General features: G+C 36.0%; 1 protein-coding gene across 1 annotated transcript; it reads right to left on the reverse strand.

Annotated features, from left to right (window-relative positions):
• Positions 1-3,470: 3,470 nt before the first annotated feature.
• On the reverse strand, positions 3,471-26,684 carry plppr4a (phospholipid phosphatase related 4a). Its single transcript, XM_088598314.1, has 7 exons — positions 26,220-26,684; positions 19,857-20,042; positions 15,006-15,135; positions 14,245-14,440; positions 11,216-11,273; positions 10,073-10,246; positions 3,471-7,476 (listed from the first exon to the last, which is right to left on the reverse strand). The coding sequence occupies exons 1-7, from the start codon at positions 26,295-26,297 to the stop codon at positions 6,130-6,132; spliced, it is 2,169 nt and encodes a 722-aa protein (XP_088454440.1). The 5' UTR covers positions 26,298-26,684; the 3' UTR covers positions 3,471-6,129.
• Positions 26,685-27,179: the final 495 nt, after the last annotated feature.

Consider the following 27,179-nt stretch of genomic DNA (forward strand, 5'->3'; position numbering starts at 1 on the left):
TCTAAATGTGAGGGGTCTCTTAGTCCTGATCTTAGAGACTAATGTGCTCTTTTGGTTTTTATCACTACTAAGCACCCAATTATTAATTTGAGTTTAAAGATCAAAAATGACTTATCAATGCCAACTGCTGCATTTACTGTCAATTTGTTGCATTGAGATGATGAGTTAATCTAAATTATTTAACTTGCTGCAATCTATTATTTAGAAGTACACATTCTAGCTACCAGATACTAGATTCATCAAGGACTGGATCCTACCAAATTATTTAAGGGTGTATTGGTTACTGTCCTAGATTATGTTGCTGTGTGATTCTTTCCTTGGCAGTTTAAATGAAATTGAAAAGCAAATTATTTTCACAGAACCAACAATATTAAAATGAGTAAATAACACATCTTGTGCACCACCCATTGTGCGTACTGTAATATTCCACCTCCCGCTGAGTTGCCACAGAAGAATAAAAAAGTACTGTTTGTGAATGAGAATTGTATGACATTTTATGAGCAAACATAGCACTTTATTATCTGCTACTGAGGCTAAACTAACAAATTACAATTTCTTAACTATAATTAAAGAACCAGGTTTCTAAAAGAACTGCAGCCTTTTACCATATGATTCTGTTACATTGCTGAAGCAACAGACAAAGCACTCTCAAGATTATATTACATTAGCATGCAGCTCCTGTTACAATCTTGCTAGTACACCTATTCAATTTCTAATTTACACCTGCAGCAACTGCATTCTTTGTTTTGAAGCTGAATGCTTGTAATAAAAAGAAACACAGATGTTCAATTTTTAGGGATTAATGATAATTAATGCTGGTGCATTTAAAATCGCCACATTGAATCCAGTACCATGGATTTTGGCAGTTATTGAAAAAGGTAAAACTAATTTGACAGTTATTGAAAAAGTTAAAAAAGTTATTCTTATTTAAGTTTATTTTTTCTTTGCTGTAAAAATATATAGTTCACCCTCTTGTGTATCCAGAGAAGTCATGCAACCCTTGAATGGTTAGTTAACATATACCTTTCAACAATCTGTAATAATATTCCTAATGTCCAAAATCACAGTCTATTGATCATCTGCATCGGCTCCAGGTTTAAAAATTGTATTTGTGGGACACAAACAAACCCAAGTCAAACTGAAGATGTGTCATTCCATAATTACTTTACATTTTTTATTATTCATTATATGTATCACCTATCACTTGGTATTGATAGACATACAGTACAAATCCTGATTAAAGAAGGATTCCATATTTTTGTTGCAATGTGTTTAAAATAATACATTACAGCACGTGATATTGGAATTGATACTGTACTGTACAATGAAGAAGGCATGTGTCAAGGTTTTATATCATGCATTTCAGAAGTCCTGACCACAGCTGTTGAAATGTTCTTCTTTAATGCCAACTGCTTTGAAGCAAAAATATAGCAGGTACCTAACTAATTTCCTAAATGTAAATCTGAAAACAATCGTCACAGGCATTCATAATATGTTGTATGTAAAGTTGGTGCACATTCTACTGAAGGACTCAGTATGAACGTGGTGTGTGGGTTGTGAAAATGGCCTTTGCAGTCCACGCTGTCATTGCTCTCTGTCTTGAATGCACTTTTTTTTCTTTCAGCCTTCAGAAAAGTGTTTTAGCTGTAAGTGCTCTCTCACAATGTAGGTCAATCCTTTGACCTACTTTAGACCTCATGATGATAATTGCACATGGCAACACTAACGAGACCCAGTTTTTCTCACATTTATTTATTTGTGTGTGTAATTAAAACAGCAACATTAAACTTGGCACAGAACAATCGTAATGCGGTATAAACAATTAGCGATAATGTGGTTATAGCTTTAAACATTCTGCATTTTACTGCTATACAGTTGTCTAAAAAATTGTAATGCCATTCAGCTGAATAAGAAAGAAACCTGTGAACTGAACAAGACCTGAAAGTTACATAACTATTATGTCAAGCAAGCAAAAATGAATATTACAATATTCAAGACATTCGAGTAGGTAGTTACGTCAGCATGCGTAGGCTGTAAAGGAACAGGTAAAGACTCATCCCATGCTGAAACGAAAAGAAACATTTTGGCCATGGAGTCTTCTTCAGATGTGAGGGAGAGAGGTAAAGTAGCAGATAAATAAGGAACATTCAAGGCCCCTCTGGACAATGCCCTGTCACTCAGATGACATCATGTATAACCTGCAATCTTGTTTACTGCATCTCATGCAGAAAATGCCCAACCATTTTCACTGGTGTGACAGGACGAAGACTGGCATGTCGTTTCAGGGAACATGTCAGAGCTGTGAGGATCAAAGATCTCTCCAAACCGATAGTTCCCTGTGTCACCTCAAATGGCCACCATCTTTCTGATCTCTCCATCTGCATTCCTCACAGATAGTGTTTCAGAACCAATATTGCAGAGACGCCTCAAATTATCCTTAAATTTGGATTACACCTTCCCAGTTCTCCTAATGACAGACTCATCTCCTTCTAAATGCTCTCCATTCATTTGCAGATGTGAGCTTTCCACACCTGTCCTCCTGTTCTCCCTGAGGTTGGAAACTCATTCTCACCTGCTTCATGCCCATTTCCCCCCTTCCTTGCCTACTCTGTCTTTGTTCTCCTTATCATTATTTATCTACCACTTTCCCTCTATCTCTCACAAATTAAGAAGGGTCCACAACCAAAACATTGTGTTACCTTCTAGCATGGAAGAAACCTTTACCTGTTCTTTTATACTACTGGTTGCACTGATCTAATTTTAACTATTTCATTTATAAGGCTATTTAATTTAAAATGTTGGTTTGTGAAAGAAAAGTGGTACAGCATATCACCTTATTAATTTGATTTGCAGACACTTTAATCTAAAGCAATTTACATTTTCATACTGCTGAATGTTTTACTATTTTTGGGGTTAGTACCTTGAGTATAACAAGTCAAGTGAATTGCCTTGCTCAAAGGTACAGTGTCCCAGCAGGGCAGTGTCCCACCCAGGACCTCACATTTACAAATTTTAGAAGCCGAACACTGATGCCCTGGTAGTATATAACGTATCTGTATGTAACAACATTAAAATCCCTTTGTGGATATTCATTCAATTCTCTGCTGTGCATTATCACAGTTTGTTAATCTGTATTTTAAAGATACAGTGAAAAGTACCCAATACTGATACAGTAATAATGCATAATATTTATTGGTTCTGGTCATTTTAATGTAAATGTTTAAAACAAAGAAGGGGGGGCACTTCTTTACTCACAGGGTTGTGGGAGTCTGTAACAAGCAACTCAGCCATGTTGGTGAAGCTGATGGTCTGGTATCTTTAAAAAAAATGAGGATTAATTAACTACTAACTACCAGATAGGCTACCGTAGTTGGGCTGAATGGCCTCCTGTTATTTTGAACCTTTCTTACCTGTTTACACAGATTAAAAATAATTCATGGCCATACTACAATGAAAAAGAAGAGACACTCTTTGGTTTAGTAGCAAACATTTATTTCAATATTCAGACAATGCACAATTTTCTTTTATAAACCCAGTCAGGTCTTCAATTAAATATAAGCTGTATTTTAAACTTTATACAGGGCTAGACGGCCTGTTCACAACCTGGAGAGTTTCACAAGATTGTGTTGTACACGCTACAGTGCTTACTTACAAAGGCATTGATTGATTCACATACCGACCAACAGAAGTTAACATTATACAGATGTTCACTGGCAAAACATTGCATAACATTGTCCTACACTATGTACAAATTTCCACGTATCTTCCAATTTAAATGCATACACCTCACATAATGCATGTCCAAGGTTTCATTTTATGTCATCATTTCTACATAATGCTAAGATACATGTTTGTTTGCTTTTTTGGCAGGTAACAAATATTTATTTACAGTGGTACAAAGATGAAATATTTGAGCAATTAATTCAATAGTAAGTAAAAATTAAGGTACAAGTCAATGCCAAATAATGGCATAATTTACAAAAATGCCTTCTGTTAAATATCAAATGACCATGCTGATGTTACAACTGCTTAAATAAAAGAATATACCAGATTACAGGCATATTACAAAATAACAAAAGATATTGTTACCCTTTGGCACATATATAGTATATTAAAAATAATGATATAATAGTGATACTTGTCATATTTAATCACAAAAATACTATAGAGAGTTCCCAACTGAATTTATAGATTTCTATAAGGTTATTTATTTGACGTTCAATAGTTTAACACAAATAAATTGAAATGAGCAGAATACATTCCTTGAGCCTTGATTATTTTTTAATATTTTAAGGTGTCTAGATAACAGCAAAATATTATTAAAGCAAAAACACTAAGATGTCTGTGAAATTTTGGTGTAAACTCTAATACTGCTGATATTTAAATGTTGAAAATTACAGTATACTGTAGTTGGTAGAATTCGTGCTTTATTTTCTATTAATTTGTGAGAGAGAATAAGAATGAAACTTAGTCATGGGTTTTATACTAAAAAGAAAAAAATGTTGATACAGATAATTTCACTACCTGTATTTATATTTGTGATATCTGGTCTATAATTAACCCTGTTTTCTTAGAGCCTTCCATCCATTAGTCTATGCTGCTTGTAACTATATTTAAGAAAAAGATTCTCACACACATAATACAGAGTCACCTTATTATTTTAGCTGCTAACAAATCACCACTTTACTCTATAGTGCCTGCTGGACTTCTAAATGTTTATGAACAGCTCATCACTGTGCATGGTGTAAAAAGAAGCAGAAGAATGCCATAAAGCAGTTTTATAATAACCAATCTTTTCTAAGAATTTTAATACTTTTATATGGTACTTACTGTATGTGACTGAATTTTATTCACTTCACAAATACTACTGATGAGAAATGAAGTATTAAGAGGGATCATATATTTTGCACAGAGTTTACACAGTTGCACATTCTTTTCCACTAATAGTAATGCAGAATGACTAGACTCTGATGCAAAGTGATGCTAATGATTTGGGAATTCAGCTAAAATAGAGAGAAAAAAGAGAGAGTGATTTTCCAGGGAAGCTATTTGAAGGGTTTGTTTGAAGAAAAATAATATTACATTGTTTCTTCCTTAGAGGTGAAAAACAGAAAATCTGTGTGAATTCTATAAAAAATACAACTGACTTAGCACAATCTAAAACATGTTTATATTAAAAACAGTAGTTTTACCAGCTTCATAAGCAGACTTTAAGACAAAAGAGTCCATGATACTCATCCCTACAGTAAATTATGTCGCCAAAGAAGAGCACTTTGTTGTGTTTGTATAAGAATTTCATAATTAATCATGATGTGCACATATTGGTTTCAACGCTGCATTCCCAAGGCAGCAAATGTCTGTAATTGTGTATTCAAGGTCTGCACAAATCCAAAATATGCATCACAAAATAAAAACCAATCTGAGACATCAGTTTCTTTCATTAATTACTGGCAAATGCAAACATAAATAATCCCCTGTTATAGGTCTTTGAGAATAAGTTTAAATAAATGTTTTTTTGTTTTCATTATATGAATTTCAGCTGTGACAGAATCTGAGTAAGATGGTGGTATAGCACCCATATTATAGCACAAATATGTACACTGGAAAAAATATAGAAATTTGTTTTAATATTTATGATAAGAAGATCTTTTAGAAGCACATCCTGCGGTGATTATTTTAAGTGCAATAAGCAATAACACTGTGGTGTTTAAGAAAGCGAATGGTGTAAAGTAAGAAATAACTGAATTCTGTCTGAAAGCAGAAGATTTTCTGAATGTAAAAGTTAATCAGTGATTTATTTTTAAAAAATTGGAACATTTTAAATATAGCCAGAGATCAGAATGAGTGTCAGATTTGAAACTGTGAAGAATGAAGATTATTATGAAATATACATCAAATGTATTACCTATACACTGGGCTTTGTGCTTTCTTGTCTATACAAAACTGTAAATATCATGCACAATATAGCTTTTTATTTTGGGGAAAAAAGCAGTACGTTTCCAGTTAGGGCAACGAGCAATGGACTAGCCTATACAGAAAACGACTGAATGACAGCAAAAAACCCAAGTGCAAGCTTCATTCACATCTTTCAATGTAAATCCACTGAACAAGGCCACACATTAGAATACCTCACTCCTTGAAAGCCCGTGTTGGTGACGTCCCTTTGTAAAAGATGTTCCTGGTGTTTTCTGGGCTATTGCCTCTTTCAGGAATCAGGATGATGTTACCTTTCCTCCTGAGTGTAGAGTCACGACTTGAGGCTATAGACAAAGTCTCGGAGGCTGCCTCACTCCCGTCTACTGGTGTCACTCTTATGGTAGTTATCCCATGATGGTGATGGTGGTGCTCACTGCTGCTGTCCGGGTTGCTTCTTTTTCTGTCAGCTGAACTGTAGCCATCTTTCAGGGATTCGCAGCTCTCTGAGTCCCTGTTCAGGTCGTTAAGCTCGTAAGACTGACGGATGCTGCCTTTTTCCTGTGATTTCCATTTCCACGAACCGGTTCCATCATTTGATGGAGGCTGAACGACTGGCCTGTTGTTTTCCGGGTGAGCCTCCACTCTGACTATATTACTAGGTTCCTGGTCTGTCAGCGTTTTGTACCTGATTGCTCCTGTGCAACTGACAGTACTGCCATCTGAGCTCTTAGGACTGCTCTGCAGCATTCCCTGTTGCTTTGACATAGCAATAACCTGCATTATCCTAGGCTGGTTGTTAGTTCTGCAAGCTCCACTCTTTTCTGCAACCTTCAGCCATTTTGACCTTGCTGAACTGGTTTTGGGAGATGTGCTGACATTCTCCTGTGTTTCCTCTGGAATATGAACCAGTTGTGAAGAACCAGGGCGTGACTGGATAGACACTCTAGCCCCGCCAGCAATACCGCTGCTGTTATTAGGCAAGGGGGTTGTGCCGGCTGCAAGTTTCAAGTACTGACCTGCTGGACCTTGGTGTTCTCCATTGACACCTACTCTTGCTGGCTCTGAGCTTGACCTCATTTCTATGGACCTCTGAGGAGAATGCCCTGCTTCGGTTTCCATGACCTGCAAGGACAGTTTGCGGCTCTCGTTCTTATTTTTCCACTGGGAGAGTAGCTGCTTCGACCGTGCCGAATCCATGGACGCATGGATGGAGGCATTTCTTCTTGCAGCCTCCTCCAGAGCAGGTGTGTTCACCCTGGGGAGGGTGTTGCTGAAGGTCACCATATTCTCTTTGCCCATTGGGCTGCGGGGGGTTATGATCTCTACGTCGGCGCTGGCTCTCTTGAGGTTGGTGAGGGAGCTGGACTCTCTGTGGTTGCGGTTCAGGATGCTCTCGGAATGGTGGGAGGAGATACCATCGCTGCTGCTCCCGTTCTTGCCTTGTAGGTGTCTGCTTGTGTCCTGGCTGAGGTCTGTGAGAGACCTCAGAGGTTCTCTGTGATGTGCCTGTTGGCTTGTATTATCTTCACTAGACTGGAAGTTGCCTACAGCGTAGAGTCCCTGAAAACCAAAAATAAAAAAACGCCATCACAGCTTCTTCAGAAGACCACACATGAGCAACATGCTTTTATACCTACGATTTTGTCTTCTTCTTTTGCACTACAGTTGTAAATCTTTGTTTCTTTAAAAACTGTAGATTAAATAACTAAGATCAACAAACTCAGCAGAAGCAAACAAAGACAAAAACCGTTTGGATTTCTGGTACCAATCTGGCTAGATGGGCGAATGGCCTTGTCACATTTGTAACTGTTCTTACTATAGAATAATTACACTTGAGTCTTCACCAAAAGTAGTAAAATTCTTTTTGTGATTTTGTCCTTTATGTCACTAAACATAATGTGACTATGTCACTAGTGAATTAAATCTGAATCTTGCAGGGTCAGTGAAAACACAGTTGTCAGTCTTTATTACTGTCATGGCATTAATGAGTGATGAATACCGCCAAAGGCATTACAGAACAGAATTCTTGTGTGAATATGTATGTGTGTGGGTGTATAAATGAGTGTATTCCTTCAAGTTCCATTGTTTGTAAAGGTTAAATATATTTGTTATAACAAACATGGTCAAACATATATATATATACTATATATAATTTTCAATGTTAATTATGTAATAGCAAAATTAATTCAAGATAATGATTTTAACTATATGTAACTTGTGGCATATTTATTTTTTCAATTAGAAATAATTTGTATAATCAGTTATTAAAGTGTACTGTACATGTCACTTCATTATAAAATATTGCACTTTTTTAAATATCTAAAACCTTATTCAAAGCCCCTGGCTTCATTATAATGCCTGTGTTCTTCAAGGATGCATGCAACAATACAGCGGTTTCAAGAGATTTTAAAAGCGTATTCATTATCATTCAGTGGCACCCTGAAGGGTGCTTTGTACCCCCGGGGTGCAACTGACACCCTCTTTTCTAAAGATGTGAGCATGTTAAGAATAATAAGGCTGAGTTCTGGGGGCAGGTTTGTTCAACTTGGCTGACTGTTCTCGGGAAACAAAGCCTCTGGTTCTCTGTTGATCTCTTTGTTGAATGGTGAATCATCGCTTGATTTATCTGTACAGCAAAGACAGATCTGGCTGGTTGGCAGCACTGCTGCTAAAAAGATTGGTCACTCAGTGGTGGCAGTTACATTCCCTCCCCTGGTGCCAGTGGATCCTTTCTTCTCTTGATGTTGCTCATACAGAGTTTTGCATTGCATTGCTCCAACTCTAGAAATCGGACTTTGGCCTGGGGCAATTCCTCCTGACCTGGCTCGAGTGAATTTAAAACAGACACCTGCTATTGTACGTGATAGTTCACGAATAGGAGAAAGGTGGGGATAACATCAGGAATAGCCACTGGGCCACAAGTAGAATGGCCACTCATAAACCTCCATTCATGGTAATAGGGTAACAATGGCTGGACTATAAATCCCTCTGTAATACAGTTGTAATTCGCGGTACTGTGGGAAATACACCTGGTGTGTGTCTTCTCCAGTGTTCTCTGGAAATGGCTGTTTTCGTCATAATTACTCATCTCAAACCTTCACTGAGATGCACTTTGACTCCTTGCCACCCTACATGGCTAAAGACAGGGGACTGACCAGCTGCGTGGTTCAGAGGTGGACAACACCAAAGTTCTGTTAAGCCCACTCCTACTGTACAGTATGTGCTGCCGTGGAAAATATTTGGGTTTCTCTATAGTTTTGGGATGGTGGTGGGTGGCCACATGGGCAGGAATGGTGGAAAAGTGGGAGGGGAGTGAGAGGTGGTGTGCTGTGTTGTTTTTGTTTTTTATTTTCCTCCTGAATTAAAAACAAACAAACGCTGATTTAAAAGAAATCCCACATTTAACTCAAGGAGATGTGGCATGATAAAGCCCACGCAATTACTGCTTATCTTCAACCAACTAATCATTTTACATTTAAAGTCACATGAGCCTTATGGAAGAACGCTTGTGACTTCAGCTATTTTAAAAGGAATAAAATACCTATAGCCAGAAAGAATTCAGAGTTCAGAGATGTCCTGCTGTATTGCAGTGTGCCACCAAAAGTTGAGTTCAGATGATTTAATTGAGAATGAGAAGGATCATTCCCTCCACATACTCTTCTCCACTGTATTTCACTGAGACTGAATACCATCAAGAGTTATCTGACATGAACTATTGAAATACTGCATGAAGTTAATTCAAGCATAAGATGGAAGAAAGCAGTGTTTAGAGTTGTTCTGAGTCAGGCCCTTTGTGTGAAAGTGCTTCTACTTGTAAAAAGAGGAAACACTGTGTTGTAATTTATCTTACTGAGACTTTCTTAACTTCATAACTAAAGACATGGATTATGGTACAATTAAGGCCCCATATCCAAAACACTTAGATACTTAAATCCCTAAAGGAAACTATGGGGATGTTACCTCATCTACAGTTTCGAGTATAGTAGTCTCAGAGTTCAGAGTTCTATTACAGTATATGAACAGGATTTACCAATAGTACATAATGAACACATTTAAGGTTTATTAAGTAGATAACCATAGGTAATTATTTGCAATCTTAGTACCAAGTACAGGTAAAAAGTAGTCTGCAAAAAAAGTCTTGATTTTGATTACTTACTAAATATACAGCTATACCTCCACCGATGAGGAAGCCACAGTAGACATCAATAGGGTGGTTCTTATACTGAATGATACGTGTCAACCCACAAATAATGGCACAAATGATGAAGGAGAAAACCAACAGCGGTTTCAGAAGTTTAGAAGAGTCTGTCAATGTGGCATTAAAATACATCTGAAAAACAACATTGAGAAATATAAAACGTATTGCGTTTAATCATTTTTACTGTGTCTGATTAGGTTGTTCCACAAAACCTTTCGACAGTGTATTTCATACAGTACTACATTCTTACTTTTTCTTGCCTTCCTTGTGAATTCTTTATAAACAGATGTCACTTTAGAATGTAACAACATCAATTAATCCTCAAATTTTTTTCCAATAATTGTCAAAGGAAATATTTTCATTACTTAAGATTCACTGCATTTGTACATAGCAAGCAAAACAACTGTCTACCAGCAACCTCACCATACCATACTACTGAAGATCACGTGGAGAAATTTCACAGATTGAATTAAGGAGCAACTTTAGGTAGGCGACACTGTTAAAATCCAAAGTTGAATCTGGGTGGGACACAGATGTTAACACTGCTGTTCAAAAAGTCAGCCTCCTAGATTAACATCTCATCTGAAAGAGGAACAACTACATCACACTGATACTTGTCTCTATAATGAGGCTTTGGTTTTGGAAATTGTGGTCCAGAGGGAACCAGAGTACCAGTACTGGTCCACCAACAACACTTATAGCAGGAACTTTGTTTCCTATCCCAGTACTGACGAGGCTCAATCTAAAATATCTCTTAATTACAGGTGTATTTAAGGCATATGGAGATCTTTAACACATATCATTCTCTTTCTTTGTTACTCCTTCTTTTTATTTTCTAGTATAAACATTTCAAATGCTGTAAAAAATGGAATTGCATTTTGCGACAATTTTAAGTATGCTGCTATCTATCTTTAAAACATGCACTGTTGGCTATATGCGTGTCACAGAAGAGAATGGCTGTCATTCATTTAAGAACAGGCTGTTGTTCTTAAGGCAGCAGACAACAAAATTATTTTTACATAATAGTTGCTTTTAGAAACCAGTCTTTTAGGTAGACACTCCTTGTGTTTCAAGGCAATTAACACGGCATCAATTACTCACAGAGACATACACAGCCGCGAAAGCTGCCAGTGTAGCATGTTGGGAAGGGAAGGATTTCCTAAAAAGGAAGAAAAACAGGATTACTCTTCTTCTGCTTTAAATGTTCCAGCTTCTGACTAGAGACCAACGGATTTGAATGATACTTCAAATGTGAAGATGAGCAGGAACTGTATACAGATTTACTGAGACCATGAAAGTGCATTTACAGATGTGCAATGCATTACAGTAATTCTAAAAAAGTCTATTTTGCTTGACACTGACATAAAGATGCGCTGCAGTGATGATAAACTGTAGGATTTGTAAGTCATTTGTATAAAAGAAGCACTAAATGAAAAAAACATATACAAAAGGCAGAGGAATGTTTTTTTAAATGATGTAATACAAATCTGAGAGTACATTTTGATAAATCACTAAATATGTTCAAAATGTTTCCTCCAATTGCACATTTTCAATGCACTTTTTCATTTTTTTCAGAAATGAAAGTGGCGTTTGACTAGTCAGCTAATATGACTTGAATACTATGAGCTTTTGTTATTTGTTTTTAAAATTTGAAATATGGAATTATTTTTACATCTCATTCTTTGGGACACGAATTGGTAGTTAACCTGCGTTTACTGTTCTGATCCTCCTATAATAGGAGAAAAGGGGTCTCTCCGTGTTTTCTTCAGGAACACATTCTGTCAGGATCATCAGCCATCTCTCACACTGTGAGTCATACTGTAGGTTCTCCGTTGTACCCACCCTGGTGGTACTGATTCCACTGATGGCATATTTTAGATTCAGCCAGCATTGTCTGGACTACAGACATCTTTGTTTGCTGTATGTAAGCACCTTTGGTGGGAAAGCCACTAGGAATCTCAACAAAAATATTCTACACACTGGTGTCATACTGTATTTATTGAAGTAATCAGCCGTTTAAGGCACCGATCTTGATTTTTTTAAAGCATATACACAACCGCAAATCTTGATGTCACAAAGTACAGCCCAAGATAGATTTGATTTTTTTTGCATACAGTGACAAAACCAGGAAACTTTTTCCCAATAAATCCGAATTTGCATTTTGTGCGTGGAAGCGTGTAGGTGTTAGCAATTTTTTTAGCTACACTGCTGCACGGCACGATGCTTCATCCAGTAAGTGCACTAGAGCTCAAATTTGTGTGGGCTGAAAGGAATGACATTCACTGTTCTCTTCAATTCCTACAACAGGGATTTTTTCAGACTTCTGCATGAGAGTCTCTAGTGATTCTCAAGCCAAGATTATTCTTTTAAGTCGCTGTAAAAAATAATTTAAGTATTCAATGGACAGATGGTTTCAATGAAAGGTTGCAAGTGGTGGGCAGGTGTTTGCCTTGCTCCATTGCACTTTTATTGAATATGTATAAAATATAAACTAGAATAACTCCTTTTGAATTCTAAAGAATCTCAGAATCTAAATACATCTTCATTTATTTGATAACTACAACACATAGCTGGAATAACTCATTATTGCATCTTGAAATACTGGGTTATTTTATATGTTATTACATTAAACATTTTGACATTTGTAAAGTCTGATGAAGTATTTACATGTATTCAATTACATGCATACAATATGAGAGTTTGTTTTCTTTGATTAAAAGAAAAAAGATTAATCATATATTCAAACACGGATGCCCCTAAACCATACATGATAGCAACAGTGCAGAGCTTTAAGGTTTAACTTATGCAATTTATAAATTACGCAATACTATATGTAAGACAATGATTATTACAAATGACTGGATCAACACATTATGTACTCTACTGGGAAAAAAACTACATAGTGTTTATACATTGAGCTACTGCCAATCTCATATTTTATAATCCTTAGGTTTGATATAATGGTCATTTGTATGTGCTCAGTCAGTGTGAAAAACCATTTCAATTAATTTATTACTCACTCAATAAGAGAATGAACAATGAAAAATAAATAAGATGGTCAACTCTATGAATTTGCCATCTGTCCCTTTTCTAGTCCCACTGATACTATAGGTTCATTTTAGAATCAATGAGCTCATTTTCAAAAGCCTTGAATCTGATCTACCTGGAATAGACACAAATCCTACCTCATTCAAAGAGTAACATTATCAACCAAAATAAAAGAAAATTGAAACCACAATAAACTGTAAATTAGTCAGGCATAAGAAAAAGAGATTCTACATCTATATCTAGGAGATATCTTTCAGTTTGTTTCAATTGCTTATCTCTCAATTGGCACTTAAATTTTCCATGTCAATATAAAGGAACCCAAAGCCACAGTAAAATCCTATTAAAATGAAGTAAAGAACCTTTTGTAAAATAATGAATACAATTTTACTTTAATATATTAAAAGTAGGAACATATTTTCAGTTTTCCATTAAGTTTCTATCTTTGTGTTTTATATTTAAGATAAAATATGAGCAAAACGTGAGAGGAAACTCTTAATAGCCTACTCTTGAAGTGTATCAAACAACCACATACGGTAACACATTATCAAAGTTACAGTTAATGGGTTTTGTGATAATCTGTTAAATCATTTCTCAATAAACATTAAAAACCAAATGAAAAAAGTGTACTTAGCATGAAAACCCACATTTAATATTGTGTTTCATAGGTGTAAATAATACAATTGCTCTAACATAACCGAGTTTTACATTACTCTTACGCACTCATTTCAACATAATAGTTTTTAAAAATCATTAATTTGAAGGTATGGTGTTGTATTAAAATATGCAAGATTCAGACTAGCTTGACTGCACTGCTGTTTTAACAAATACGTAAAAAGGAAACTAGTGGTTACATTTTCTTATTGAAATTGGAGTATCTTATAATGAAAAAGATGTTTATGATTATAAATGGAGTACTTTAAAAAAATTCCCTCTTTGAAACTCTTAGGCACACACCCCTTTCAAATTTCAACATTTTTCTTAGAAAAAAGACATTCAGTTCATTACTTAAAATTTAACTTGATAACTAAAGTAGACAAAAGATTAAAGTGTTATACAGTATAAAGCAGACGGAATTAATTTACCTGCCAGCAGTGATAACAGCAGAGTCTACACCTGAGCAAATGTCCTCTACGATAAATGAACTCTCATCACAGGATGTATTCAGTGTGGTGTAGTTGGGTTTGCATACAGTTAGAAAATAAGGAGCATGATATCCAGTTGACAACTGGATAATATCGGTGATGAGAGCAGTGGCACAGAGTCCAAACACATGAACCCCTAACAGGAAACACAGAGAAGGAAATAAGAAAAGTGTGTTATAAGATACGTTTTAACAGATTAATTATTATTTTACCAATAGTTATTTAGGAATTCTAAACTAAAAGATATTTTAAAAGATTAGTATAGAATACTTGATGTTGAAGTTTGTAACTGGAAAGAAGGCCAAGCATATGAAATTAAGTCATGGAACTTAGATGTCACACACATACATTTTTTTCTCCTACCCCTATTGTAAATGAAAAGCAAAACACTTTTTGGGCAGTATTCCAAAGCCTGCCTGAGAAAAGAAGGTTAATGTACAGTATATACCACAAACTCATATGAAGAATAAAGGCTAAAGAAAGGGATTAATACTTAAGCCATGCGTGTATATTCAAGTTAAGAATTGATGTATGTTATATACGTGACCATTTCAGAAAGGTGTTTCCTTGAAGTACATTCAGAACTAAAAAAAAGTGTTTCAGGGAATACAGAACTAATGAAGCAGAATTTACAACCCTCATGCTGAAGTTGAAACTGTAGACCAAAAATGCTTCCATGACATATGAAAATTAAGACCTACCAACAAACCTGACAGCTCGCCGAATGTAAGAGTTGAAGTTGCATCCTGCCGCGTTAATATTTGCTTCTGTTCCAAGCCCATTTCTTCTCCTTGACAGGCAGCAATAAAGAATACCTTCTCCAATCATAATCTGAGGATAGATGATTGATTGTTTTCAATGTACAGGTCATAAAAGTTCAAGACTGTGAACATGTACTGTTAACAAAGAAAATAAAAAAAGAAGAGGAATCCTAGAGCTCCAGTATGTCTTTTCTTAAAATTATATTCCAGAACTCCCTCTAAACATTCCCCACAAACACATTTTACTGGTTCCTCACAGACCTTTTCTCATTAGTCTTCCATAAAGTTTAAGGATGATGATTTCTGAGTTTTTTACTTTTCCTCAGCAATCTCACTATCTGCCAGGAGAATCTAAAAAGATCACCTGCACACAGAATGAGGCACACTGCTTTCTTCAGGCTTGTCAGGCACTTAATTAGTGAGAAATGAGGTGTAACTAGTTCTGATGTCCAAAAATGACTCTTTACACAAAAAATGTGACTCACATTTCATGTATAAAAAAATAACCTATTACCCATATTTTTATTTTTCTATTTGGAAATATTAATTTGTATACCTAGACATGGTTTTGGGACACCATGGAGGGACAGCCTGCTGTTTGTCACACTGCTGTTTGTTTCAATGTTAAGAAGCAACTTCTTAAGTTTCTTTATATTCTGTGCATGCCTTGCAGTTTAGATTGCTCTAGAGGACTCTTAGTGTTCTGTTTTGTGTGACAAGTGTAGATAAACTACTAATTCTTCTCCTGTTCGAATTATCCAAGCTTGTCACAATAGAACAATGGCTGTCTAGCCACATTCCAAAAAGATTATTGGGCCTTCTTCTCCTTCTGTAATTCGTTTCAGAAAATTAATTAAAAAATAAAAATTCATACAGTATGTTATGTGCTGTAGACATACAAAGAGTTACTACCAGTTTCAAACTGCTTCTAGCACATAAGAAACCTTGATCAAAATCATCATTATTATTGAAGTGCCATAGCATACTTTACACAGACAATACAGTCTTACAAAGGAGTTCACCTCCTTCCAGTGATGTCCCATTTTGCTGACTTATAAATGATGTATACACATTTTTTAAAGTGTATACTTTCCATTAAAACCTGAATGTTCAGACACCTCATGGAAGAAGTTATCCGTCAGCAAAAACTGCAAAGTAAAATAATAAAAAAATAAAATATGGAAGTGAATGTATTTGCAAGGCACTCAGTGCATACACTGAAAGTTATATTATATCATAAGTTTATAACAGTGGTGCCAGTTTTATTATCACACTAGGGAGAAAAAGTGAGCAATATATTTGGTCTTGTCCTGCTGTGATCCTGGTATAATGGAAATCACCTGAGACTGGCTCACTCTACAGCACTGTAACAACCTGAACCTGAGCCCAGTTTGATCTTGTAGTGACTGCTTGAGCATGACCCTCCTCTCTAGAGCTAAGTGTCTACCAGTGGTGGTAAGATTCATGCTATTGAGAATGACAACTGGCAACAAAGTGGGACTGAAAGACACTTACTGATTTTTATTTTGCCTCTCTCGGATTTACCTCCAAGGTTAAAAGATTCATACTTTTTGTGGGGGGGTTAAAAAGGCAACTTACAAAGATAAAGGAAAAAAAATGTAATTTGATTGGCATTAATAGATTTTTTCCAAATTGAAAGAACTCATCCCAATCAACATGGGACACTGAATTACATGGAGATAAATTAATTTTATTAACAAATGAGAAATTCTAATAAAAAGAAAGAAGTATTACACCTCTCTGATATAAGATATTGCTTTATGATCTGGAAAAACTAAAAATCACCTACTGTAAGACATTCAAATACTCAGTCAAAATGATTCCAGGTTGTACAACTGGAAATGTATAAAGATATACATGATACCCATTACAGGCAGAAAATGGAACCATGGGACTCATAATGAGTTAGATTGGCAAGGTAAATTAAATTCAAAGCAATCAAACATAATTGAAACAAATGAAAAAAAAACAACTAATGAGGTGTCTAACAGGAATGAATAAAAAAGTCACCCAAAAAACTAATCAAATTAACATATAGGGGAGGTAAGAAGGAAGGTTTTCTGATTAATGAACTAGAAAACAGTTGTAATTACCAATTAAAAAGGAGATTAAAAACTTTCTCAAATGGAATTTGACAGACATTGAGATGCAATGACTGCTTTTATGTCAAACATTTAAAAAAGAAGATAGAATTCCCAAAGTAATTGTTTTAAAGGCCCTTAAGTGGTTCTTGCAAGGACGTTAAGATAATGACTGATAACTCCATAGTTACTACCACTTCATGCATGAGGTTCCCATTAAGTGGACTAAAACTGTATGTTCTCAGAACCCATTTTTAAAAATAATTAAAGTAATCACAGGGCAAACATTTTGAAAAATAATTCAAATTATCCATCCATTATTAGAAAGCTGCTTATTCCTGATAAGTGTTGTGACAATCTGGAGCCTTTCCTATGACAATCAGGAAGCAAGGCTTGACTTCACTGCAGATAGAATGCCAGTTTGTTGCAAAGCACACACAGGCACACACATGCAGTTTAGAGACACTGATTAAGGTCTTTGGAAGGTTGGAAGAAACCAGGGCTCCGGAACAAAACACAGGAGGGAACATGTGAAATCCACACAAAATGCACCACAATCCAAAACTGAGTTTTGAGGCAGCAGCCCTGACCTCCAAACTGCCATCCTTCCCCCATTCAATTTATGTATGAGCAGATTATAAGAACGCTCATGCAGATTTGCTGTGATTAAACAATCCTATCTGGATCAAAGCCATTGGACAGGGAAACTGACTGGGAAGAACTCATCTGTCAGCTCATCTGACTGTGTTGCTCTACTGTATATAGATAAAAGCATTCCTCTGCTTAACAGCCATTTTGGGCGGCTATACAATAACCAATACATTTAGCATAACAAATAGTACCGTGTATATTACCTAAACAAATCCTAATTCACGTAACTTTATCAAGAATTATGATTTAAACAACAGAACTAAAGCAATACTGAACTGCAATACGACATATCACATAACTTCCTAGCCATACAATTGCAAAAAACCCAAGCAGAATTTAAGAAAAAAATCCATTATTTTCAAATGGCCAGCAATCTCACTGTTACATTGAAAGTTTAAAGAAAGGCCCGGACATCAATAATACAACAATCACCCTCCAGAGCAGAGAGAACAGACTCCCCAAGTGATGGTAAGATTTTGCCCTGGGAAGGCTGAAGTAAAATTAAAGCTGACAGTAACAAAAAACAGTATATGCACCAGAGACTGAACATGATAGAATATGGAGGGAGGGAAAAGGAAAGTCCTGTGAAATGACAGTCGTGTTCACAAAATATGTCATTACAAAGATATGACTTTAATTATAAAGGCTTAAGGGAGTCCTCTTGAAACACAGTGTTAGTATAGCAACATTCACAAAACTAAACAGTGTACAGTATTACAAATATATATAGGCTGTGTGTGCTCCTTTTATAATTTGCTGGTACTGTAGTTGATACTGACACACAAACCTACCAATCTCATCCCACAGGTACTCAAATGCATTGAACAGCTGGATCATAATCTTAATGGTCCAAGATTTATGCTGAACATCTTTAGTGGTTTCTTTAGTGACCCTTGACATATGATTAATATATTGATTAAGTGGTTGCACTGATGTTAATGTTGCTGCATCAGAAGTCTCAAAATGTGATCAGTAAAGTAGACATGTTACACTCCTGACACCAGGAGATCTCAGCAAGTCTTTTGTAGTTTCTTTTTTCTTTTGTCAGTGTATGCTGTGTCTTTACTAAGTGACACCTGAATTTATCTGACAACACTATCATTTTACAATATCTATGGGAGAAAACACATCTACGTTGTATTCTGCAGGCAAGAATCCTGGTGAGATTGAGTCATAACATTACAACTGTATGAGTTCTGGATATATAAAATGGGACTTATGGGTGCTCTGCGTCACTGAGTGGTGTTAGTGTCATAGGTATTGGAGTGTGAAAATAATTAGGTGGTCCATTAAAACCCATCAGTCTTCTTGTTCGCCCATTTCATGACCAAGATAGATCTTTATTTTATAAGGTACTGTATACTGTGCGTTATGTTACAAAAAGTTTCCTTTAGCTTAGATCAGAAGAAAAATGCTGGAAACATACAAATGGCACTAGAAAAACTACAGAAGGGTGTTAATGCTTCTATAATAGGATAATAATTAATGCAACAGTTTTACGGATTAAGAAATTGAACAGAATGGGTTACCAAATTGTTGCCATGGAAGCAACTGAGGATGGATGACTGGTCTCTAAACACAGCTAACTGGCCCCCAGCCTTTAAACTTACCTTTTTAAAAATGTATGCTTTTGTAACAAGGCTCATTGTATTACAAGTGTTGTGGTGACATAACCATCTAGGACTCTCAGCAGCATTTAATACTCCTGTGAAGAGAGGCTTGCTTTTTGGCATATCAGAATTCACTACTGTTAAAGGAGGGTGTGTGCCCTATAGCTGACATTATGCTTGAGAGAAAGGAACCAAATCTGGGCTGGGGATGTGCTGTACACTTCATTAAATTTAATTCCACTAAAAGCTTAAATATTTTGAACAGTTAAAACAGATTCACCTTTGAAACCTCCTTGACAATAACAATTTGTACACTCAGTCACCTCAGCAAATATTCCTAGGACTGAAGCAAAACAAATCACAACAAATATACAAGCGAAGTCTTCATGTCGCATTCTTATTTCTAATCGTTGTGGAGTACCACTGACCGTAGCTGCAGGTCCAGCAAATACCAGGCTGAGCAGCATGAGGAATGGAATGACTTCATGACTGGGTTCAATGTAGGGCATACTCAGACTGCGGTCATTGCAGTTGTACCCAGAGCGCACTGGTTTAAACACATCCGTCAACTCCAGGAAATACAGGCTGACAACTGAGGAGGCCAGAATTGGCAGCTGTAAATTAGTAACACAAAAGAATTAAGAAGGATTAGGTTTCCTTTTAGGTAGCAAAAGCATGAAAACAAACTATTTCTTCCTCTTCAGGTTGGTAAGTTGTATTAGTCCAAGGAATCACTTAGTTGTACCTAAATGAGATTAGAAATTCAAAACTATTATTAATATATACAATAGACATAAAAACTAATTACTTATTCAGAGTATTTTGTGGATTCTGTTATGTACTGTACTGACTTTCTGCTATTGTGTTAACAGTTCCCTGTGCACATCTAGGCAATTATCTTAAAGTGGTTGAAGTACCTTGTTTCCCGAGAGACAATATAGCTGATGCTAGATATAACATTTTTTCTTTCTTAGTAGCAGCAGAATTTATTCTTATATTCTGGAGAGGGCTGGGAGGCTTAGGAGAGAAGAGCAAAATACTGTATAACCCTAGGTATCTGGTCCTTCTTAAATGCTCTTTACTTTGTTTTCTGCAAAAGAAAAATAATTCAAGGCCGGGAGATCATCAAGATTTTAAAATCGATGATCATTGTCAGATTCTCAGTAAACCGAGTACTGCTAATCTCACTGTTCACTACTTTCATCGGGCACAAGAACTTCTACAGTATATGGAATGATTCTAAATTTATTTTAGAATGTCTGATAAGAAGGACACAATCGATCGGCACTGTGTGTTTGCCTTTCTGGAACAGAGAGAGGTCTCTTGAAGTAAGAATTCTAATTGACTCATGCTGAGCTAGCCAAGTTTTATAGGACCGTATGAGTAGTAATTAAATTTTCCATCCTAAAAGGATATTCTGCCCAGAACAGATCATTGGGCAGTTGTAACTGAGTTCATGAGACATGGTCAAGTTTCACCACCTCCATGTAAAAAATCTAGCAATAAGAAACATTCTTAAGGAAACCCAATACGAATATATAATATTTTGTGCTAAATGTGCTGTTTTCCCAGCTACTAACCTATAGGACCAAATCTGTTCTAATAAGGAAAAGACAATTTGCTATGCTTTTGAAATAAACAGAATGTACTCTGTGCAGTACATCTTATATGACAGATAAAACAGAATTCCGCTGTGTACCTTTTAGCACTGTTAAATACACTTGTCAATTGTAATATTATTTTGCCACTGTGACACTGTAAAGGTTAAGAATGGTGACTTTTTTCAGATTCAGTATATTCCCAGTATTTCATTAATGAGTTTTCAAAATGGAAATGAGTAGTCACAAATAGTAAACATCATGGCATTTTCCAAAATTCAGGAGAAACATTTCACTTTTACCCAATTATTGCTAACTGAGCCCTGTCACTCACTCATAGTGGGAAGCAAAGAATTTTAAGCATGTCTTTGAATAACAATTGCTAAGCATTCTTTATCAAATGGACAGGTGTCATTAAAATACTCTGCAATTGCTATTAGTGACAGTGTAACACTGAACATGACTGTTTCATATTTTATTCACACACGATTGTCAGGTTAGCATTAAGCGACAGATAAAAATGCATACTGTACACTGTAACTTTATGTAACATTACATCATATTTCTTGCATTGATGCAGAGGCATCTAACTCAAATGTCAATTGATTGTATCTAATTGGGGAGTACAGGATGTAGCACATCTTAAAGGCACTTTTCTGTTTTTAATCACACATATTTTTACAGAATAATGTGTCACTTTTAGTAATGTGTCCATCCATATTATGCATGAAGGGGCAAAAGCAGCATTTTAAAGCTACAAAGAATTTTAAAAAGCACACAACACAGTTGTTTTGATTTTCATTCCTCTCTGTTTCTTTAAATTTTGCTTCAGATCACTCCACAAAAGATTATTCTTACATTTCCCAAGTGTTGGTATTTGGACGGAAATATAGGTCAGCTGTGCCACCTCAATAATAGAACAACCCAGCAGACTTTACATAAAAAGCTTCTGTGCATTATCTTCATTCTTCACATGGATCTACTATACATCATTGTATTTATCACGAATGGTTATGTAAAATTCAACAGAAACCCCCTTATGTAGTGCTTTGTATAAACATAGGGAAGAATTAGTTTTTTTAAGAATATGGTGCCAAGATGGGTTAGTGTGTTAAACATCACTAGAATAAAAAAAAACTTAACACTCCAATTGTTCTTGTATACCTACTTTATGTATAGTTTACCTAACTGTTCATACATTATTCCATAACTCAAGATTTAAAATCATTCTACTCTTATATTCAAATAATCTTTTTTTCCCCCAGGTATCACAATACCATGATTACAAACATAGAAAGCCACTTTGCTTACAGTAGAGTTTCAATAATTCATTTGTAAAAATGCAAGACTGCTTGCTTTGTCTGGCACATTTGATAAAAACAGGAGATGGTGGGCCTAAGCCTTCATAAAATGGAAATGGTACTTATCTGGGAATGAGATTCCTTGCCTCTCATCTTATCCATCCATTTTCTAACTGCTTCATCCAATTCAGGGTGGTGGGGAGGCAGTGGCTATCCCCACAAGCAATGGGTGCAGGGCAGGATACACTCTGGGCAGGACGCCAGTCTATTGCAGGCCAGACGCAAAGACATTGACACAAACATACACAACACTCACACCAGGGCCAATTTTGCTAGAAGCCAATTAAGCTACCAGTAATGTTTGGGACTGTGAGAGGAAACCAGAGCACCTGGAAGGTAACACAGGCAAACACAGAGAAAGCATGCAAACTCCACACAGATAGCACTCCTGGTCCGGAATTGAACCCAGGGTCCCAGTAAGGCAGCAATGCTAATATCTGTGCCACTGTGCCATCACCTCTGTACATTTGAATAGTAGTTGAATGAATAGTAATTGAACATAAAAAGGAAACTGATAAAACTCATTAGGGAAGTATACCAATGAAATACAAAATGTCATTGCATGGTCTTGCTGTTGACTGAAAGACTAATAAATATCTGCCATGTTATATCCCTTACTTGTAACTTCATGCAGCTTGTGCAACTGTCATTCATGCAATTCTGATTCTGTCCTTTGCTTCTCTCTATGAAGATGAGACATACATTGCTAATGTTGAGGTGTAGCCACCAAGGAGGAATTTCAGTGTAAGACAAAGTGAAATGATAATGTCTGCTGCTTCTCTTGCCCTTTTCCAGCCATTTTGATAGTATCTCCCATTACATACCCAATTCTAACTGCTTTGTCCATTTCAGGGTCACAGGGGAGCTGGAGCCTATCCCAGCAAAGAATGGACGCAAGGTGGGATACACCCTGGATGGGACGCCAGTCCATCACAGGAGCAGACACACAGGCACAGACACATACTGTACACACACACTCACACCAGGGCCAATTTTCCCAGAACCCAATTAACCTACCAGTATGTCTTTGGACTGTGGCAGGAAACCGGAGCATCATTTAATGTACTGCATATAGAATTCACCCACCAACACTTTTTAGTAAGGTTTATTAAATCTAATGTTATGCTGGTTGTTAAGGATTTATACAATTCCTTATTAAGAATCTGGTATTTGATGCAGACGTCATGTTGATGGGAGATTTGGATTATTTTCTCCATTCTTATGCTTTTCCCTGTAGATGAGATTGAAAGTGATGGAATTCCCGATTTGCAGCCATGGAAGGAACCAATCCTGTGTTTCAAGAAATGTGTTAATCACTTTTGTCTTGATGGCATGTATTGTGCTTTAATTAGCCCACACCCAGAGGAGAGGATAGAGTTCTGCTTGAATAATGATGTAACCTGAACTGCAATCTTATAGTGAACCAATGGCACATGTACAGTACAATGGCCACTGAGGGAATCCCACAACTTTGTCTTTATACAGTTAAAATGTCCCAAAACTAGAAACGTTCCCCTTTTTCAGAATAATGGAATAGGTCCAAAATGTAAGATAAGATAAGATTAGATAAGATCACTTTATTGGCCATATACAATTTCTTGCATTAGGAGTTGGTCTTTTCACATACCCCAGCTTGCTCTCCATGAGACACATAGACAGGGAGAGAAGCTTGGGGTCAGAGCGCAGGGTCACCCATTTATACGGCATTTATATGTGATTCTACAATAGCGAACCATTTTAGAAGCATTGGGATCTTACTGTAAGTAGCCACATACTGTATATTGTATTAAAGAGTGATTGTTGAACCCTTTATCTTATGTTCTCTTTTTTGCCTGGATATTATAAATGCTAATGGAACAGGTACTTTCTTCAATACAGTATCATACCACAAAATAGTTTAAATGGGTCAATGATTCTTTATTTGGCAATTTGGGGTTTCTGTCTGTATTTCTCTCCTTTTTTGTCTCTGTTCTCTAGGCCTATAAAGTGGACCACAAAAGCCATAGAATCCCCTACTGTATATCATTCTAGCAATAATTTTCCATTTTCATGTGTAAAAGGGGAACAGCTACAATGTAGTTTTTTCAAAAGCTCATTTAAATAAAAATCTTACACAGTTATAACAATCTTTGATCAATATAAGATAAAATATAAACTGATAGATGTGAACAATTATTTCATTGTCAGCTGTAAGCTAACACATCTGTTCATATTGCACTTTGTGTGTTACATCAGCCTTCTTTTACTTGTTGAAAATATATTTTGCTTTAATGCGAGCCTGATACACATGCTGCAGTCATTGTTTTCAGGCCATGCGTTGGAACAGTTTTTTCTTTCCTTTCTTAAGTTTACATATTATCCTAAAAAGGAAAATGTTACCTTATTTGTTTTTTAAAGTGTCTTCAAATTCAACCTGAAAGCAAAAACTAAAAACAAGGTTTTTAACTGAGATGCTCTAAACCTATAACCATGCAGAAATTTCACAGTGTTAGTGTGCAGTCAAGACATTTTTACCTTTTTTGCTGTGAGTTTGCATTGAAGACATTACAGATGCGATTTTCTGTATGGGTGAACTATACTTTAAAACTAGTAACTAAAATTACTTTGATTGCAGTATGACAGTAATGATTAATTTGCACTTGAAATGATTAGTAGAATAAAACAATGAACTTCAATAGCACAGAATTTCTCTAAAAAACAGCTACTGTAACTTTAGAAAACAGTACGTTAGGCCTTAACATGAACTTGCAGTAATAGAGCTGTAAGTAATCAACATTATACACTCTTGAGCAATAATAACTTCCAACAAAATTACAATTTGAAAAAAAAAACGTTTGTATTAAAATATACTAAAGCAACTCTTTTCTATTAGTTTCTTTGCACAGAAAGTACAACCGTTCTACATCAAATCTAGAATGGAAGCTAATTATGGACAAACATCTGTGCACAATCAATAATCATATCAAATACTAAATATTGCATGTCCTTATTATAAATACTCCCTTGGCAACCTAGAGTATTAAGTTATATGTAATGCTATAATTAGCCTATTAAAAGTGGTTAATTTGCATTTTAGAGCTTACATAGCACATGTATATATTTTATCACTCACATACAGTACATAGCCTACTGTCTGAATGACCATAGCGTTTATTCTCAATTTAGTTTAAGATGCTCCTGAAATTAACATTAAAAAAACAGATCAACGCTTTGCCGACGCAAACACAAACACATTAACAAAGCAAATGTCTTTATAATGACACATTTCTATTGAAAAACTAGCAGGAGAAACTGTTTTAGGCTAGGGACTAATATCTAATTATGCATGCAGATTCTGCCTGTACCCTTTAAAGGATTTGAAGAATTAATGATACGAGATACTGAACAATAACATTGCTCTTGTTAAGTACTGCGAACTCAATAAAAAATGTTAAGTTTTTCCAATTGCTAACGCAAACCAGACAGGACTGGGAGGTATTAACGTTTCATTTAATTATTTATTCAATTAATATATTAATTTAATGGTGGCAGGAAAAATGTAGCTTCAAGGTACTGAAAGCCACAGTACTGTACGTAATACCAGTGGTCATGGAGACATTTTATTAAACGTGATTCTCATGCAAATATACTCTAGTTAGTGCATAGCGGTTAATCCTTTAAATCCACAAAAACCTCACTTGATTTGAGAGAGCTGCAGACCTAAGGTATAATGCATCACACTGCATAAAACACTGATTCCATACTGCTATCATTGCTATTCCATAGGCAACAACCTTGTTGGAGACGCATTGTGTTGTACTCTCCAAAGATGCTTAAATACAAGAACACCTACCTCAACAAAATAGAAACAAGGCAGCAAGGTAACGCTGTCTTTGGTCACCTTTCCTTTCTGCCTTTCCTTCGCAGACATGTTGGATCTTTTGCCTCTGTCTTATTACGGGCGAAATAAGCGGTTTCTGTAGTTAAGAAAATCCAAGACGATCTTGCCTTTAAAAATCAAGCGGTTACGGCTGGAGCTACATTCCCAACTGTCGCTACGGGTGGAGAGTGCGATTTCTCTACGGCTTACCAGCCTGTAACAAAATGCTGCCTACTCTGAACAATACCAAATCTAATACAATTAAGGTTAGCTAACGCTAATGTGACACGAATAGCACACCTGAAGTAGTACGCTTATTTGTTTTTGTTTTTAATATTTTGCTGGGTTGTCTCTCCCTTCCTCTATACTGTACGTTAACAGATATCTACTTACTGAACTGTGTTGCAGGATAACGCTAAGGTAAAATACCAAGCGACCTGACGTCAGAACTGGGTTAAAGCTTTTTCACACATACGCGCGCACACAGCAAGCGAGACGCGCACACACAAACACATGCACAAAAACTATCAAGACTTAATTATGAAGCCCATAGTCCACCAAAAACAACAACGTTGTGGCAAGTCCTCAGATATTTAATTTTTAGATCATATAACATTCTTAAGTCAGTCTTGGGGAATTATCACATGTAGAAAAAATCATACTTTTGTTTCACATCCTTTGCGTTTCTTGTTGCCTGTTTATTTGCAAGGACATTTTGATTTATTTACTGAATTTAAAAATAAAGAGATTTGATCACAACATGAAAGAGTACCAGTTTCATAATTACATCCTTCTATGACTAAGGTGTTGCTTATCTTAAAATGTTTTGCACTCTAAGAGTTTGGATAGAAAAACTTAAACACATCCTGTAGTTGAACTTAAAGCAAAACCCAATCCTTATTCTCATGTGTAGAGAATTTTAAAGAACTTTAT

The sequence above is a fragment of the Lepisosteus platostomus genome, chromosome 11 (genome assembly GCF_059453375.1).
Source record: "Lepisosteus platostomus isolate fLepPlt1 chromosome 11, fLepPlt1.hap1, whole genome shotgun sequence".
Classification (NCBI taxonomy): domain Eukaryota; kingdom Metazoa; phylum Chordata; class Actinopteri; order Semionotiformes; family Lepisosteidae; genus Lepisosteus; species Lepisosteus platostomus.